At 42.7% G+C, this 14312-nt stretch overlaps 1 protein-coding gene across 1 annotated transcript in view; it reads right to left on the bottom strand.

Moving 5' to 3' along the window:
• TRIM55 (tripartite motif containing 55) overlaps positions 1–9841 on the bottom strand; it is a 28309-nt gene extending 18468 nt beyond the window's left edge. The window contains exons 1-4 of the mRNA XM_044914352.1: positions 9497–9841; positions 8781–8953; positions 2297–2462; positions 193–288 (exon numbers count right to left, since the gene is read on the bottom strand). Coding sequence (XP_044770287.1) covers positions 193–288; positions 2297–2462; positions 8781–8953; positions 9497–9664 — 603 coding nt within the window. The 5' untranslated portion in view covers positions 9665–9841. The remainder of the gene's footprint in view (positions 1–192; positions 289–2296; positions 2463–8780; positions 8954–9496) is intronic.
• Between the last annotated feature and the right edge of the window lie 4471 nt (positions 9842–14312).

The following is a 14312-nucleotide window of genomic DNA, read 5'->3' as shown; positions in this document are numbered from 1 at the left end:
AATCTGCCTTGTTGACTCATGTAGTAACCAACCAACTCATGTTGACTCCTGGTTCTTCCTGAGCCAGGAGAATGTTGGAGAGACATGAGGAAGGAGGCCATTCTGTAAGGAGAGCTTGTGTGGCATGAGGCAGCCACAACCCCCCCAGGAGTTTAGGTTTCGCTTAGACTTGGTTGGAGTTGCTTCACTTACCTCAATAGTTTTACAGGTGTCTTCCAGCTGGCTGATCACTCCCTGGACTCGATCATTGCTTCCCACAAGGACAGCGATGCCATCACTGAGCTCAGACTAATGAAGGGAAAAGAAGGATGCAAGATTTTAGGAGTTTTCTAGTCAGTACTGATTGCAGATAAATCACGGTGTTGTCCTCAGGGATTCCTAATCCAGGGTCCATCGAACCCCTTAGGAGTAACAGTGAGGCTTAGAAGGCTTCTCAACCTCCTCGTCTTGTAAATAAAGTTCTGTATGGATGTGTATATAAGTGCATTTATCTGGGAAGAGGTTTCATAGTTGTCACCAAATTCTTTTTTTTTTTTTTAAGATTTTATTTATTTGAGAGAGAGAGAGAGTGAGTGAGAGAGCATGAGTGGGGGAGAGGGGCAGAGGGCAGAGGGAGAAGCAGGCTCCCTGAAGAACAAGGAGCCCGATGCGGCACTCTATCCAAGGACCCTGGGATCATGACCTGAGCTGAAGGCAGACACTTAACTGACTGAGCCACCCAGGTGCCCCAAGTTGTCACCAAATTCTTTAATGGAGACTGTGACCCTGCTAAAAAAAATTATAAACACTGAATTATAGACTATAGATAGAACATATTTTGCACCTTCTATGTGCTAGGTGCACAAATACATACATACTAGACTAAGTCATTACAAACTTGACGCTGTAACATTCGACTGGTTCCAGGGGAAAATTTTCAACTTGAAATTCCTCTCCTCTTTTGACTCAAAGAGATTCCATTGTTTGTACTTAACCCTTTCCAAGACTGGCTATGGACCACCAGGCAGCACTGAGTGGGGACTTAGGATACCTACCTGCTTGGTCCAACTCTGCCTTTAATTTCTTTATGATGTTGGGCAAACATGTAATCAACTTGGACCGTAATTTTCTCGGATATAAAGTGAGAAGATTGGACCAGAACAGTGGTCGTAAAACATTTTAAAGCTTCAGAACCCTTTCTTCAAAACGAAGCTAATATGGAATCCCAATAGGTAAAAGTGAAGCTGCTTTGCCCAAACAGGAGTGGAAGTCCTGCCAGTCTGTCCTTCTGTCCATCCCACGTGAGTTTCTAGGGCTCTGAGGGAAACAAGTACTATTCAGTTCTAACACACCATGACTTGAGTGGGGTGGGTGGGTGTGGAAGGAAAAAGGGGAAATAATTCGTAAGCGGATTGAAAAATAAGTAAATGTTATCGATATCTTGCTAAATCCTGCTTCTTTAGCGGCTAGTGCTCACTGGTTATGACTGGTATTGCCTGGAAGTTTGGCTTTCAAATTTGATCCCAACTCTGATCCTCACAAGTAAAACACTGACCAAATGTGGAACCTATGATTCTGCACAGAAAGAAGCTGAGAGATGGAGCTGCTCAAGTCCTAGGTGCTGGGAGTGGCTGCATCTATCTTAGCACAGCACTGCACGTTATTTGCATCAAATGGGCACATTGCTACTTGCCAATGGAGGAAACCAGGTTGGCAGGTCAGTGATAAGCTGGGGGACAAACTATAGTTGGTCACAGTGAGAGGGCTGAGGCTGAGGCCCTGGGGTGGGGGTATGTGCCAGACTCTGAGGGGGCCTTTCAGCAACTGGTCTCGGTGCAAAGCCCAGGAGGCCAGCTTAACCTAGCCTTGAAGCCTACTACAATAGGAGTGGGGGAGAAAAGCCCTGGGAGGGGTGTGGCAAACAGAACCTTTTGTTAGCGAATGAAGAAAAATTCCTGTGCCTGGAGTGAAAAGTTATCCTGTTCATATCTATGGTCTGAACTTCAAACGGCTCAGACCAGGTGCCAACACACTGCTTTTCTTCAGCAACCTCCAAAGCACGCAAAAAACAGCGACCCTTGCCCTCTGCACACCTTCCTGACCCTGCGCACCCCTTCCCTCTCTAGCAGTCCCTGTCCTCTCCAGGGGATCTAGCGAGTGGCCACGTGCTCACCAGCACAGCACCCCTTCCTGCTCCAGCCTCCATGCGCTTGGCCTCAGGGCCACGTGGCTTGGCTGGTCCCCTTCAGCGAAGGGAGCCAATCCCGCGGGCACTTGGAGGGGGCTGCTGCTGCAGGGGCCGGAGAGGCTCTGTTACCTTCTGCCTCTGGAACACGTGTGTTAGGGGTGCCACCTGGCAATCCTTGTGTGCCCCGAAGACCTTGCACAGAGAGCAGGTGGGCACCTCACAGTTCAGACAGTAGATGTTGATGCGTTCTTCTTCATGCTCCTCGCACATGGGCTGGTCAGACTTCTTTTCTGGTCTGGGAGGAGGTAGGCAGATAAATGTGTCAGCTTCCATTGGGGCCAAGCAGAGAGGGGTGATTAGCACTGCTATTTCAGAAAACTCCCAGGGTACCCTTCTTGTGCTCAGAGCCCTCCCAATTCAGTTGCCCTGCGGGGCTAGCAGTGGTGTGCTGACAGATCTCTAACAACCAGCCTGGGGTAGGGGGTAAGACTCAGACACTCTGATCTGTAGCATTTGACATTTTCTGCCGTGAGTGTTCTCATCATGGCTGATTTCAAGTTACTGAAGGTTTAAAACACGTCTAGTGGAATTCCTGAAAGTTGAACATTTGGTTTTTGTGTTAGGAAGGTGCTCTAGCCCTGTCTCCACATACTCACAAGTCTCTTGAGGTACTTTCCAATTATGGGTAAAGAAGGAGAAGTGGCTGATAAACTAGATCTCAAACTATCCCAGCTTTGCAGAGGTGCTAGGTCCCAACCCTCCAGCCTCCAGCAAACACATTTCTCACACACAAAGGAGGAGGGGGGTGGGCTGGAGGAACCCAAATCACTGATGATTAATCTAGACACTGGTGGGAAGTAGCTCTGTGTAAGAAGGAAAATGTCAGCACCTGCTTCATTAATTTGTTTGGGTCTCTTTCTGCCGTTAAGAAAATTAAATATAAATAACTTCCCAAGTGAGGAGTTGACACTGATTCAGAGTAGTTAGTGAGTGCTCAGTGAAGGTGAACAACACTTTAAGCAATAAGAAAAATGCTGCTCTGGGACGTGGTGGTAACCTTGGAAGTAAGGATCTCACAGATAATCCCCAAGTTTCAGTTTTCCCAACAGTTCAGCACCAGCCAAAACTTTTCGGACCTGCAACAGGTGATATTGGAGTGTTGGGTTTGTGTTAGTGAGATGATGACCAAGCGCTGAGGAATTGAAAGCATCAAACAGGAGTGACAAGTCATTGCCGTTTAAGAATAACCTGTTAGCTGGAGAATCACAAGCAGCCCAAGTTCACAGCACGTGGTAGGGCCTTGTATATTCCCCTAATGATCAGCGTGGCTTATGTATTATCATCAAGATCAAAATTATGCCAAGTCGTGGTGTTCTAGGCCCTCTCTGGAGAGCATGGTGAGAGATGTGGGTGTAGCCTACTTCTGCAAAAACCTGGAATTCTTACATATCCTATCTAAAGGCTGAGGTTGTTAATAGTTTTCAGAGGTACCTGGAAAATGTAAATACAAATCCATAACCTTTCCTCACATTCCCAAACACATAGTTATTTAAAAGCATGGTTATTTAAAAGATTTGGGGCTGAGTTTTTCTACTGTTATCAAGATCCTCTTTTAAAAAACTGCAGGTTTTAATGGGCCATGAAATCGATTATTATGGGTCATGAAATCAATTTGGGGGTCATGACCAGCATTGTTAAAATCAAAATAAAATAGAACAGTAAATACTGTGAACTACATGTAATAAGAATAAGGTAATGATATGTGAAACTCTTGTTTCTGGCATACAAAGATAGATGTGTATGTAGGTACATATATGTCTGTACACATATCTAAGTACATTGGAAACAAAAGTGTATATTTCATATCTATATATCTATCCATGTATGTAATAGTCACTGTATCACAATGTAAAATGTACTTCTACTGTGAGACATGAATAAAATGGTTTAAAAACCATTGCTGTTGATGTGCTACCATGTAGCTGCAGCCCCAGAAACTCAGAGAAAGGCAGAGAATATACTGATTTACATCTAGAAATCACTAGGTAGGAGTCAAGTCAAGAGATTGGGCTGTTGGAAGAAGCCCTGGGTCTGGTAAGGAAATTGTATGGGCTTCCAGCTTCAAGATTTCAGAATCTGGTTTTTGTAAAAGGAATTTTTGCCTGGTCTTATAGCAATATGTTTTCCATAAAATCTGTGGCCTCCTGACTTGAATTTCTGCTATATTCTCGGAAGTCAACTGAGGAAAGTAAACTGCCCAGGTCTGTTTCCTCCACCAAAATGTGAGTTCCACGAGGACAGGTCTGTCTTTTTTTTTTGCTGGATCCTCAGTGCCCAGAACAATGCCTTGCACAGAATGGGTACTCAGCAAATATTTGTTGAATGAATGAGAAATGAAAGATAATTTGCCAGATTAATGGATAGTATTTCCTTGTGATCTAACGTAAAACCACTCATCTGGGGAAGGTATGTGAAATATGGGGAAAACCCAGGGTCACTTGGCACTCATGAGCAGCAAAGGAAGAGGCCAGACAGCATTCTGAAGACTCCCACTTATAAATGACAAAGCCCTTTGGGGGTTATTTAGAGACTAGGAGTGGTGGTTTGCTTTTGCTTGGTCAAAGGCTTCTCCACCTCCAATACCTTCCCTACCATGTATCTCCATCTCATAATAATAAATGTCAGGCAAGTGTCTGGAGCACATTTACTGGAAAATGGCACAGAGGATGCTTCTGTGGCTCATCTCCCTGCAGCATTTCCTGAGGACAGCCTGTGTCCCTTGTGCTATTCTGATGTCAACAGCTCTGATCAGAGCTCAGGTATGTGAGTGTATATATATGTATAAATATATACAATATATATAGTATAAATATACACCCAGTACGTAAACACTAAAAATGCGGCAATAGCCATAAGGCTGTATGTTTAGTTTTGATTGTGATTATTTTTCCATAGTGCATACAGGCTGAGAACTACTTCCCATATTCCTTATCAGGTTTTTCTTGTTTAGGTGGCAACACGGGCCCAGGGGCATCACCCACTTATAAGTGGGTGTATAATAGAAACCTTTAGACAACTTAAAACATATAACAGACTTGGGTCAAACATGGCATAGATATGGTGTAAATGCACTTTCAGGAGGTGAGAGTGTCTGAGCTCACAGTTGTGGCTCAGGTCTCAGCTCCAGATGTGGGCAGTGGCCCTTAGCCATTCAGTGCCGGCAGCCTCAAGGAGTCTGTAGCCTGCTGTCTCTGGCCTCAGGTTGCTGGGACCATTCTGGAGCTTCCCGAAGGGTGGGCATCTGGTCTTGGTGACGCATGGCAGGCGGCGCCTTTAGAGTCAAACTGATCTCCAAGTTTAATTCCAGCTCAGCTTCTCCATGTGGCAGCTGTGTGGCCTCAGGCAAGTTACTTAACCTGTTTCAGGCTCCGCTTTTATTCATATCTGAAAACTGGCCTGAGGGTCTTCTAATTAAATATGGCAGAATGAACCTATGCCCTTTTTATTTGTGTTTCCTGTGGAAATCCCACTAAAATGAGTGAGGAAATCGTAAGAATCACATTCTAGTATAAATCAATAAGGACAAAAAATGAGCAAGATGACAGCAGATGAGCGATGTCGACCAAATGTTGAAATTGAGAACATGTGTATGAAAGGAAGTGCCCGGCTTGAGTTGCATCTTATTCTGCTAAGTGCCTGAAGGGGAGAAGCCTGCAAGGAGCAAGCTGACCTGAGCTGTGGAACCCAGGAAAGGCTCTGGAACTTCGGAAGCCAGGTATTCTGAAGGCAGGAGTGTGTGGGAGGCTGCAAAGTGGAGTGCTTTCTGCATATTTTGGGAGATTACTTGAGGATCTGCTCCACAAAAACAGTAGAATAAACCAGCAAAGAGAAAGACATAGGCTCTAGGAAACAAAGATTCAACCCAGGGAAGAGTACAAGTAAAGTAGGCGAAGCCCTCGGGGCACCTGGGTGGCTCAGTCATTAAGCGTCTGCCTTCAGCTCAGGTCATGATCCCAGGGTCCTGGGATTGAGCCCCGCATCCGGCTCCCTACTCCGCGGGAAACCTGCTTCTCCTTCTCCCACTCCCCTTGCTTGTGTTCGCTCTCTCGCTGTGTCTCTCTCTTCGAATAAATAAATAAAATCTTAAAAAAAAAAAAAAAAGTAGGCAAAGCCCAGCCACGTGAGGACACTGACCTGATCATCTGCAGTGAAAAGTAGATAATGTCTAAATTGAAAAATCAAGAAATGGGAGTATAGTCGTAGTATACAGATATCACTGGGTGATAACAGAAAAACAGCTAAAACAATGAAAAGTGGTTGCCTCTGGGGAGTGAGACTTAGGGGTGGAGAGAGAGTGTGGTGAGAGTGGAGGCCTCCTTAGAGGTCTCGTACTATTTGACTGTTTAAATTATGTATATGAGTTAGCTTCAGTGGAATATTCAGAAATTTTAATAAGATAATAATCACAATCTCACAGGATTGTTGTGAGAATTAGAGAATCATACACGATTCATGTGTGAAGCACCCTGAATAGTGGTTGACATGTACTCAGCACATATTAGTTTTACTTATTATAAAGTTAATTATTATAACTTTCATGATTAATATTAGCGAAATAAATTCCTGTTTTTGTCACCTCCCCAAACTGTGGCTAGTTCAGCACCATGCAGAAGTCTAGGTAAGAAGGCCAGGTGTGGTCAAGATCTACAATCTCTAGTCTTCCTGTGGGAGGTCAGAGTTGATCAGCCCCTCTCCTTTATGTCCCCACCCCAATGACGGTGAGCCAGAGATGGGTTCATCTCACTCTGTATATACAAGGTTATTCTAAGGTTGCCTAATGGACTCAGGCTTCTGGGCTGGCAAGGCTGCCGGCCTCCAGAGAACACCTGGGTTTATGCCCAAACAGAAACACCTGGATCCTCTTTGCAACTTGTGGTTTTGCCACCCAGTAAAAATGTCCCAAAGGCAGGTCTCAAGTTCAAGAAATAACAGTATAAGAAGAACTTGATAATCAGAAAAATACCGCTAGTGCACACAGTTATGAGCTTCATGGTTGGAAATTTTGTTCATTACTTTTATACAGTTTGCTCACCTGGGCACTTTTTTGGCAAATGCACATGTAGACTTTATGGTTAAAGTAAAGATGTATCTTGTGGTTTTGCTAATGCTACAAGTTTTAATATCTCTTCTTCTCTGCATTTCATAGCATTATTGCTATTATTTCCCATATTTTAGGCTCTCACTGTAGCAAGTAGCAAAATGAAATTATTGCAATAAATAGAACATGTAAGAAGGTTTGTGGTGTTGCTTTGTCAGCGGGCACTTACAAAGTAACCATTCTATGCAAGACACTCTACTAGGCACTGAATCAGTTGTTATATAAACACCCTTAATGATTGTCTGGGTTATTAATTGACTGGTTATTTTTTTAAGAGACAGTGTGTGCATTTGCATTTTAAAGTAACGTAATACAATCAGATCAATCAATGAAGCAACAACGGCAACCATAGCACTTTCCTTCTTCTCCAGAGACTGGAAACAAGGGAAATAGCTGACTCTGTGTCTCTGCAATATGTCACTGGCAATTACTCTTCTTCCCCAATTCCATCTAGATTCTGGCACTATCTAATTTAGTTTGAATCTTAAGCAGAAACTAATAGGCATAATGATTAAAATAATTATATGTTAGATTTATAGAACAGCTTTCCTTCCAAGAGTGCAAGGCTCTTAGAGCCCTGCAGATGTTCCATAAATACGTGTCTCCTAATAAGAATCACAATGAGTTCATTTCCAGATAGTCTCAATATTGCTATCAAGCTTTGTGGACCGGACTGACCTGTGTACAATTGAAAAAGGGCTCTTCACACCATGGCTTCTAGGAATGAACTCCTACAGTGTTGTCTCTAGGAAAGGAACTCTATAACCAATGTGATTCGATGAGGAAGAAGACTTTTTTTCTTTTTTTAATGAATAGATGTATATACTGAGTATCAGTCAATCAACAGGTGAATGCTAAGAGTATGAGACAAATACAATCTAGAGATTAGAGAAACATAACCTGAATGCCATCTCCCCCTGCCCCATGTCTCTAAACTTTAACTTGCTAAAGGAAGGACTGTGCATTGCTTTGCAACTTCCCAGAGTCCATACCATGACTAACTATGTTAGAGAACTTTGTTTTTATTATGATCATCTAGACAATTTTCAGGTGAGACTGTCTAGACTAGGAACTGGACTATTTTGGAAAATGCCATTTCTATTAGTTTTCCTTAAAGTTTTGTACTATAGGTTTTCTGCTATGTAGAATCTGGAGCTACAAAGGACCTGTGAAGTGCAGAGATGTCTAAAACATATGTAATACGAGGCTTAGAGGGATGGGCCGCATTATACCTCTTTCAGTATTACTGAATGAATTACTTCATTCTTAAATTGATACAAAGGCTTGGGCACCAGCTGCCTTCTCCTTCCATGAGCAATTCTCACATTGGGAAGGACTCGCTTGGAAAAACAATGTCTGTAATGGGCAAACAAGCGTTTGGTGTATTGATCCATTAGAACAAACAAATAGACAAAAACAAGCTTCAAATGGGTTTGACACAGGGAAGAAGCATACCTGGTGGACTCCTGCTTGTAGATGTCAATGATATTTTCCACCAGCAGATTCCTCTGAAGGCCATATATCCCATGTCTGTCCAGAACCACTTCGTGTCTACAGGATGGACAGCGAAATCGGCCCCCTGAGGCCACGGTGGTACCTCCTCTTGTGGGCAAATATGGGTTAGAGGCCTGTTCTTGCCAAGCAAGAAAAGAGGAATTGAGTAATGCCACAGGTAGCTTTTCTGAGACTTCTTTTCACTCTGTTACTGCAAACAACATCAACCTCTACTTTAAGCTGGCCATAAGATAATCCCTTAGGGCCTTCTCAGCAAGTGGTCCCAAAATACAGGGCCAGCACTCATCCACAGTCAACGGCTGTGTACCATGTTCAGCATGAGGCACTTTTCCATCCAATGTTTTCGTAACCAAAAGTTCCAGCCAGAAACTCCAACATTAATGTCTTGGGCAGCAATTCATTTACAATTTGGAAGCAGATTCAATGTTTTGAGGTTTTTGTTTTTTTTTAATATGATTCTTAGTATTTAAGTAAAACTAGATTTGGGAGTAAGGAGGAGGCAGACAGCAAAGCACAGAGCAAATCATTAAAAAAAATGTTTTTCTTAAAATGAATGCAGCCTTAAAAGGTTTTCTAAAAGAATTTACTTAAAAGTTAAGCACTTGATTCTGAGAAAAGAGACTTTTTTTTACCCCCTAAATTCCAAACAAACCTACCTGGAAAATATCACTGGCACATTTCCTACACAGGTTATGCTGACAGGGGAGAATAACCACAGGCTTCGTGAACATCTCTAAGCAGATAGGACAGATGAGTTGCTTCTCCAAGTTATCCATGGTCTGCTGCTCTTTGGAAAGGGACTTATAATTCAAAGATGCGCTCATCTCCTGGCCGTCCCTGTGTGCACTGCCAGGGAAAGGGTGCTCCGAATGGTTTCTGCAAGTGTCTTCTGGAAATAATTCCAAAGATTGGGTGGTCAAGTGTCCTTTATGGTTTTTTCGGTGGAAGACATTGTTTCAGGCCCAGGTTCAGAGGAGGTGCCTGAGCTGTTTTTAGCATTGGCGAGGGGGGGGTGTGGGGGGTCACGTGACAGTCGGCTGACTTGTCCATATAAGCCAGTGACAGGAGGATGGATTCTGACAGGTGACAGAGACCAGGAGCCAACATTCCTGCCCCAGGGAGTGAAGAGAGTGGGTGGGAAAAAGGATTACAAACCCCATTTAGACAGGGTTGTGAGGAGAGGGAGGTTGAAGCGGACAGTTGTCAACAATAAATGCAAATGTGCATGCCTAGTCACTGAGCCAAGCCCTCTGTGAGCACTCAGTAAGAGCGTGGTGATGGGTTGCTCCAGGACTGGGGAGAATGCAGCCCAAGAGTCTAACTGTATAACGAATGCCATTTCTGTCTTGAGAGTTTAGGAAGCGAGTCACCAAGAGTAGCATGATCTTACTGTCTTAACTGAAAACATGAAAACATGTCTTGAAAACCATGCTCCAGGCTTTACGAAGGCAATCATCTAAAAAGACTTGCTTAACGTTAATTTTTTCATCTTTGCAAGAGTTGTGTTCTGGGAAAAATTCCAATTTAAAAACTGATTTCAATCCTTTTCACCATAAAAGTGTCTATGAAAAAAAATCCAAACACCAGTCGACGATCCCATTTTTTAAAAAAAGTTGTGAATAAAATTCTAGTAAGTTCTTTTTTCTTCCACATTGTTCTCCTTCCTCCCTAACCCCCTCTTTCATCCTGTATGCCTACAAACCCCTCCTTACACACACCAAAAACACAAAGAAAACTTGGCAATCTTTTAAAATTTAAATTTAATTTGCAGCAATAATCAATACTGAGGTAGTAACTGGCATGTGGGGTAGTAGACCCATTATTTCATTTTTCCATAAAGCAGGGAACAGATATCAGTGCTATTGCCAACTGAAGTGAAAATGGAGTCCTGCTTCCATACCTGGGTTTTCTCTGGTCTGAAATCCGTACTACACCTCTTTGCATTTGCCTCCTCCTCCAAGCTGATTTTTTAAATGATAGTATCCCTGGTCATTTCTGATATTCTTGGTCTGCTTTTGAGTCATAAATAGCAATCTTGATGTTTGCCAGGAATTTGTGAAAGAACTGTTTCATCAATATATGGTTATTTAGAAATTAAAAATCGGATCAAAAATGAAAAAGAGCTACATATCTGTTTATATGTGATGAATTTGCAGGTTAACTTCTCCTTGATTTAAAAATATTCAAACAGTGACCACATTTTGTCAATATATCGCCATATGCACTTAATCACAAGTGAAGAGTAGGCCAGTGTGACTGGTTATTTATGGTCTTATTGCTGTGTGCACTGAAAGCTTATTGAGACTCTAAGAAGCTCTATTAGCTAATAATAAGTTACATGTATTCATAAACATTTCAGGCATCTTAGGAGAATTTTGTGATTCCTTTCAATATCTATTTAGCAACTCCAGTAAAGAAGGGATCGGTGACATTTTTTTTTTACTGATTTAATTCAGTTCACCTAGCCTAGGCAGTTAACTGTATTTATCATTACATGGGCTATGGAGGTCTGAACGCAATATGTGAGTTATTTTCTAGAGAAGATAAAGTTTCTACAGTAAAAGACTCTTCAACCTAAGGAAAAGCACTTAAACTAATAATGTACAATATAGCCAAGACTATCCTTATTAGAGGAATTTATTCTTTCAAAAATATTCACTGAGTGTTTATCATGTGTCCCCATTGTGCTCAGCTCTGCGGATGGAAAGACAAACAAGACACAGGTTATTGTCCTCAGGGAGCTCAGTCTAACAGTGGAAATAAGACAGTCATATATAGAAACATAGTACAAAACAAAATGTGATAAAGAGATACAAGATTTCAGAGTTGGATTCATCAGGAGGGCTGCATGGGTGGGTTGATCCACTGAGAATTTAGATGAATGGATGTATAGTCAGATGGGGCATAGTTGGGGCTTTCCAAGGGAAGGCACACAAGCAAAGACAATAAGGCACAGGAGTGCAGGGAATACTCAGAGGGTATGGTGCTTTGGGTCGGAGTGCAGAGCACGCTGCTGGCACATTGGCAGGCCACAAATACTGGGCTAAAGAGTTTTTAACACTTAATAAATTAGGCAACATGTTGGAAGTTGTTGAAGGTTTCTCACAGAAACATTTCCATGAGAGCTGTGCATTAATTAGATTAGTCTCACAGTGGTGGTTGGGATAGATTAGGGTGAAGGTGACCTAGGTAAAGACCAGATGGAAGGTTGTTGCCAATAGCCTAGGTGAGAGGTCATGATGCCCTGCACTGGGCGAGGCAGTGGGGAAGGAAAGGAGGAAAGGGACTCTGAGGCTATGAAATTAGGATCCACAGGGGTGACTCAGATGGTCTGAGTCTGAGCAACCACCAATGATGCAGTGAAGGTGCATAGTGAGTCAGGAGACAATCCTCTTTTTTTTTTTTTTTAATTATGTTATGTTAGTCACCATATATTACTTCATTGGTTTTTGATGTAGTGTTCCATGATTCATTGTTTGCGTATAATACCCAGTACTCCATGCAGAACGTGCTCTCTTCAATACCCATCATGCAGGCTAACCCATCCACCCACCCCCCTCCCCTCTAGAACCCTCAATTTGTGTCTGAGTCCATAGTCTCTCATGGTTCATCTCCCCTTCCGATTCCCGCCCCCCTTCATTTTTCCCTTCCTACTGTCTTCTTTTTTTAACATACAATATATTATTATTTCAGAGGTACAGATCTGTGATTCAACAGTCTTACACAATTCACAGTGCTCACCACAGCACATACCCTCCCCACTGTCCATCACCCAGCCACCCCATCCCTCCCACCCCCTACCACTCCAGCAACCCTCAGTTTGTTTCCTGAGATTGAGTCTCTTTTTTTTTTTTTAAAGATTTTATTTATTTATCTGAGAGAGAATGGGAGACAGAAAGCATGAGAGGGGGAGGATCAGAGGGAGAAGCAGACTCCCCGCTGAGCAGGGAGCCCGATACGGGACTCGATCCCGGGACTCCAGAATCATGACCTGAGCCGAAGGCAGTTGCTTAACCAACTGAGCCACCCAGGCGCCCCGAGATTAAGAGTCTCTTATGGTTTGTCTCACTCTCTGGTTTCAACTCGTTTCAATTTTTCCTCCCTTTCCCTATGGTCCTCTGTCTTGTTTCTCAAATTCCTCATATCAGTGAGATCATATGATACTTGTCTTTCTCTGATTAACTTATTTCACTTAGCATGATACCCTCTAGTTCCATCCACGTCATTACAAATGGCAAGATTTTGTTCCTTTTGATGGCTGCATAATATTCCATTTATAAATATATACCACATTTTCTTTATCCATTCATCTGTTGATGGACATCTTGGCTCTTTCCATAGTTTGGCTATTGTGGACATTGCTGCTATAAACATTGGGGTGAACGTGCCCCTTCGGATCACTACATTTGTATCTTTGGGGTAAATACCCAGTAGTGCAATTGCTGGGTCATAGGGTAGCTATATTTTCAACCTTTTGAGGAACCTCCATACTGTTTTCCAGAGTGGCTGCACCAGCTTGCATTCCCACCAACAGTGTAGGAGGGTTCCCCTTTCTCCGCATCCTCACCAACATCTGTCGTCTCCTGACTTGTTCATTTTAGCCATTCTGACTGGTGTGAGGTGGTATCTCATTGAGGTTTTGATTTGGATTTCCCTGATGCCGAGCGATGTTGAGCACTTTTTCATGTGTCTGTTGGCCATTTGGATGTCTTCTTTGGAAAAATGTCTGTTCACGTCTTCTGCCCATTTCTTGATTGGATTATTTGTTCTTTGGGTGTTGAGTTTGATAAGTTCTTTATAGATTTTGGATACTAGCCCTTTATCTGATATGTCATTTGCAAATATCTTCTCCCATTCTGTCGGTTGTCTTTTGGTTTTGTTGACTGTTTCCTTTGCTTTGCAAAACTTTTTATCTCGATGAAGACCCAATAGTTCATTTTTGCCCTTGCTTCCCTTGCCTTTGGCGATGTTTCTAGGAAGAACTTGCTGTGGCTGAGGTCAAAGAGGTTGCTGCCTATGTTCTCCTCTAGGATTTTGATGGATTCCTGTCTCACATTGAGGTCTTTCAACCATTTTGAGTCTATTTTTGTGTGTGGTGTAAGGAAATGGTCCAGTTTCATTCTTCTGCATGTGGCTACCAGTTTCCCCAACACCATTTGTTGAAGAGATGGTCTTTTTTCCATTGGACATTCTTTCCTGCTTTGTCGAAGATTAGTTGACCATAGAGTTGAGGGTCCATTTCTGGGCTCTCTATTCTGTTCCATTGATCTAAGTGTCTGTTTTTGTGCCAGTACCATACTGTCTTGATGGTTACAGCTTTGTAATAGAGCTTGAAGTCTGGAATTGTGATGCCACCAGCTTTGCCTTTCTTTTTAACATTCCTCTGGCTATTTGGGGTCTTTTCTGGTTCCATACAATTTTTAGGATTATTTAGGAGACAATCCTTTTAATCCAGCTTCCATGTCTACCTCG

The sequence above is a fragment of the Neomonachus schauinslandi genome, chromosome 4 (genome assembly GCF_002201575.2).
Source record: "Neomonachus schauinslandi chromosome 4, ASM220157v2, whole genome shotgun sequence".
NCBI classification, from domain to species: Eukaryota; Metazoa; Chordata; class Mammalia; order Carnivora; family Phocidae; genus Neomonachus; species Neomonachus schauinslandi.
Note: the sequence above shows the minus strand (reverse complement) of the source record. Positions and strands in the feature narration are given on the sequence as shown.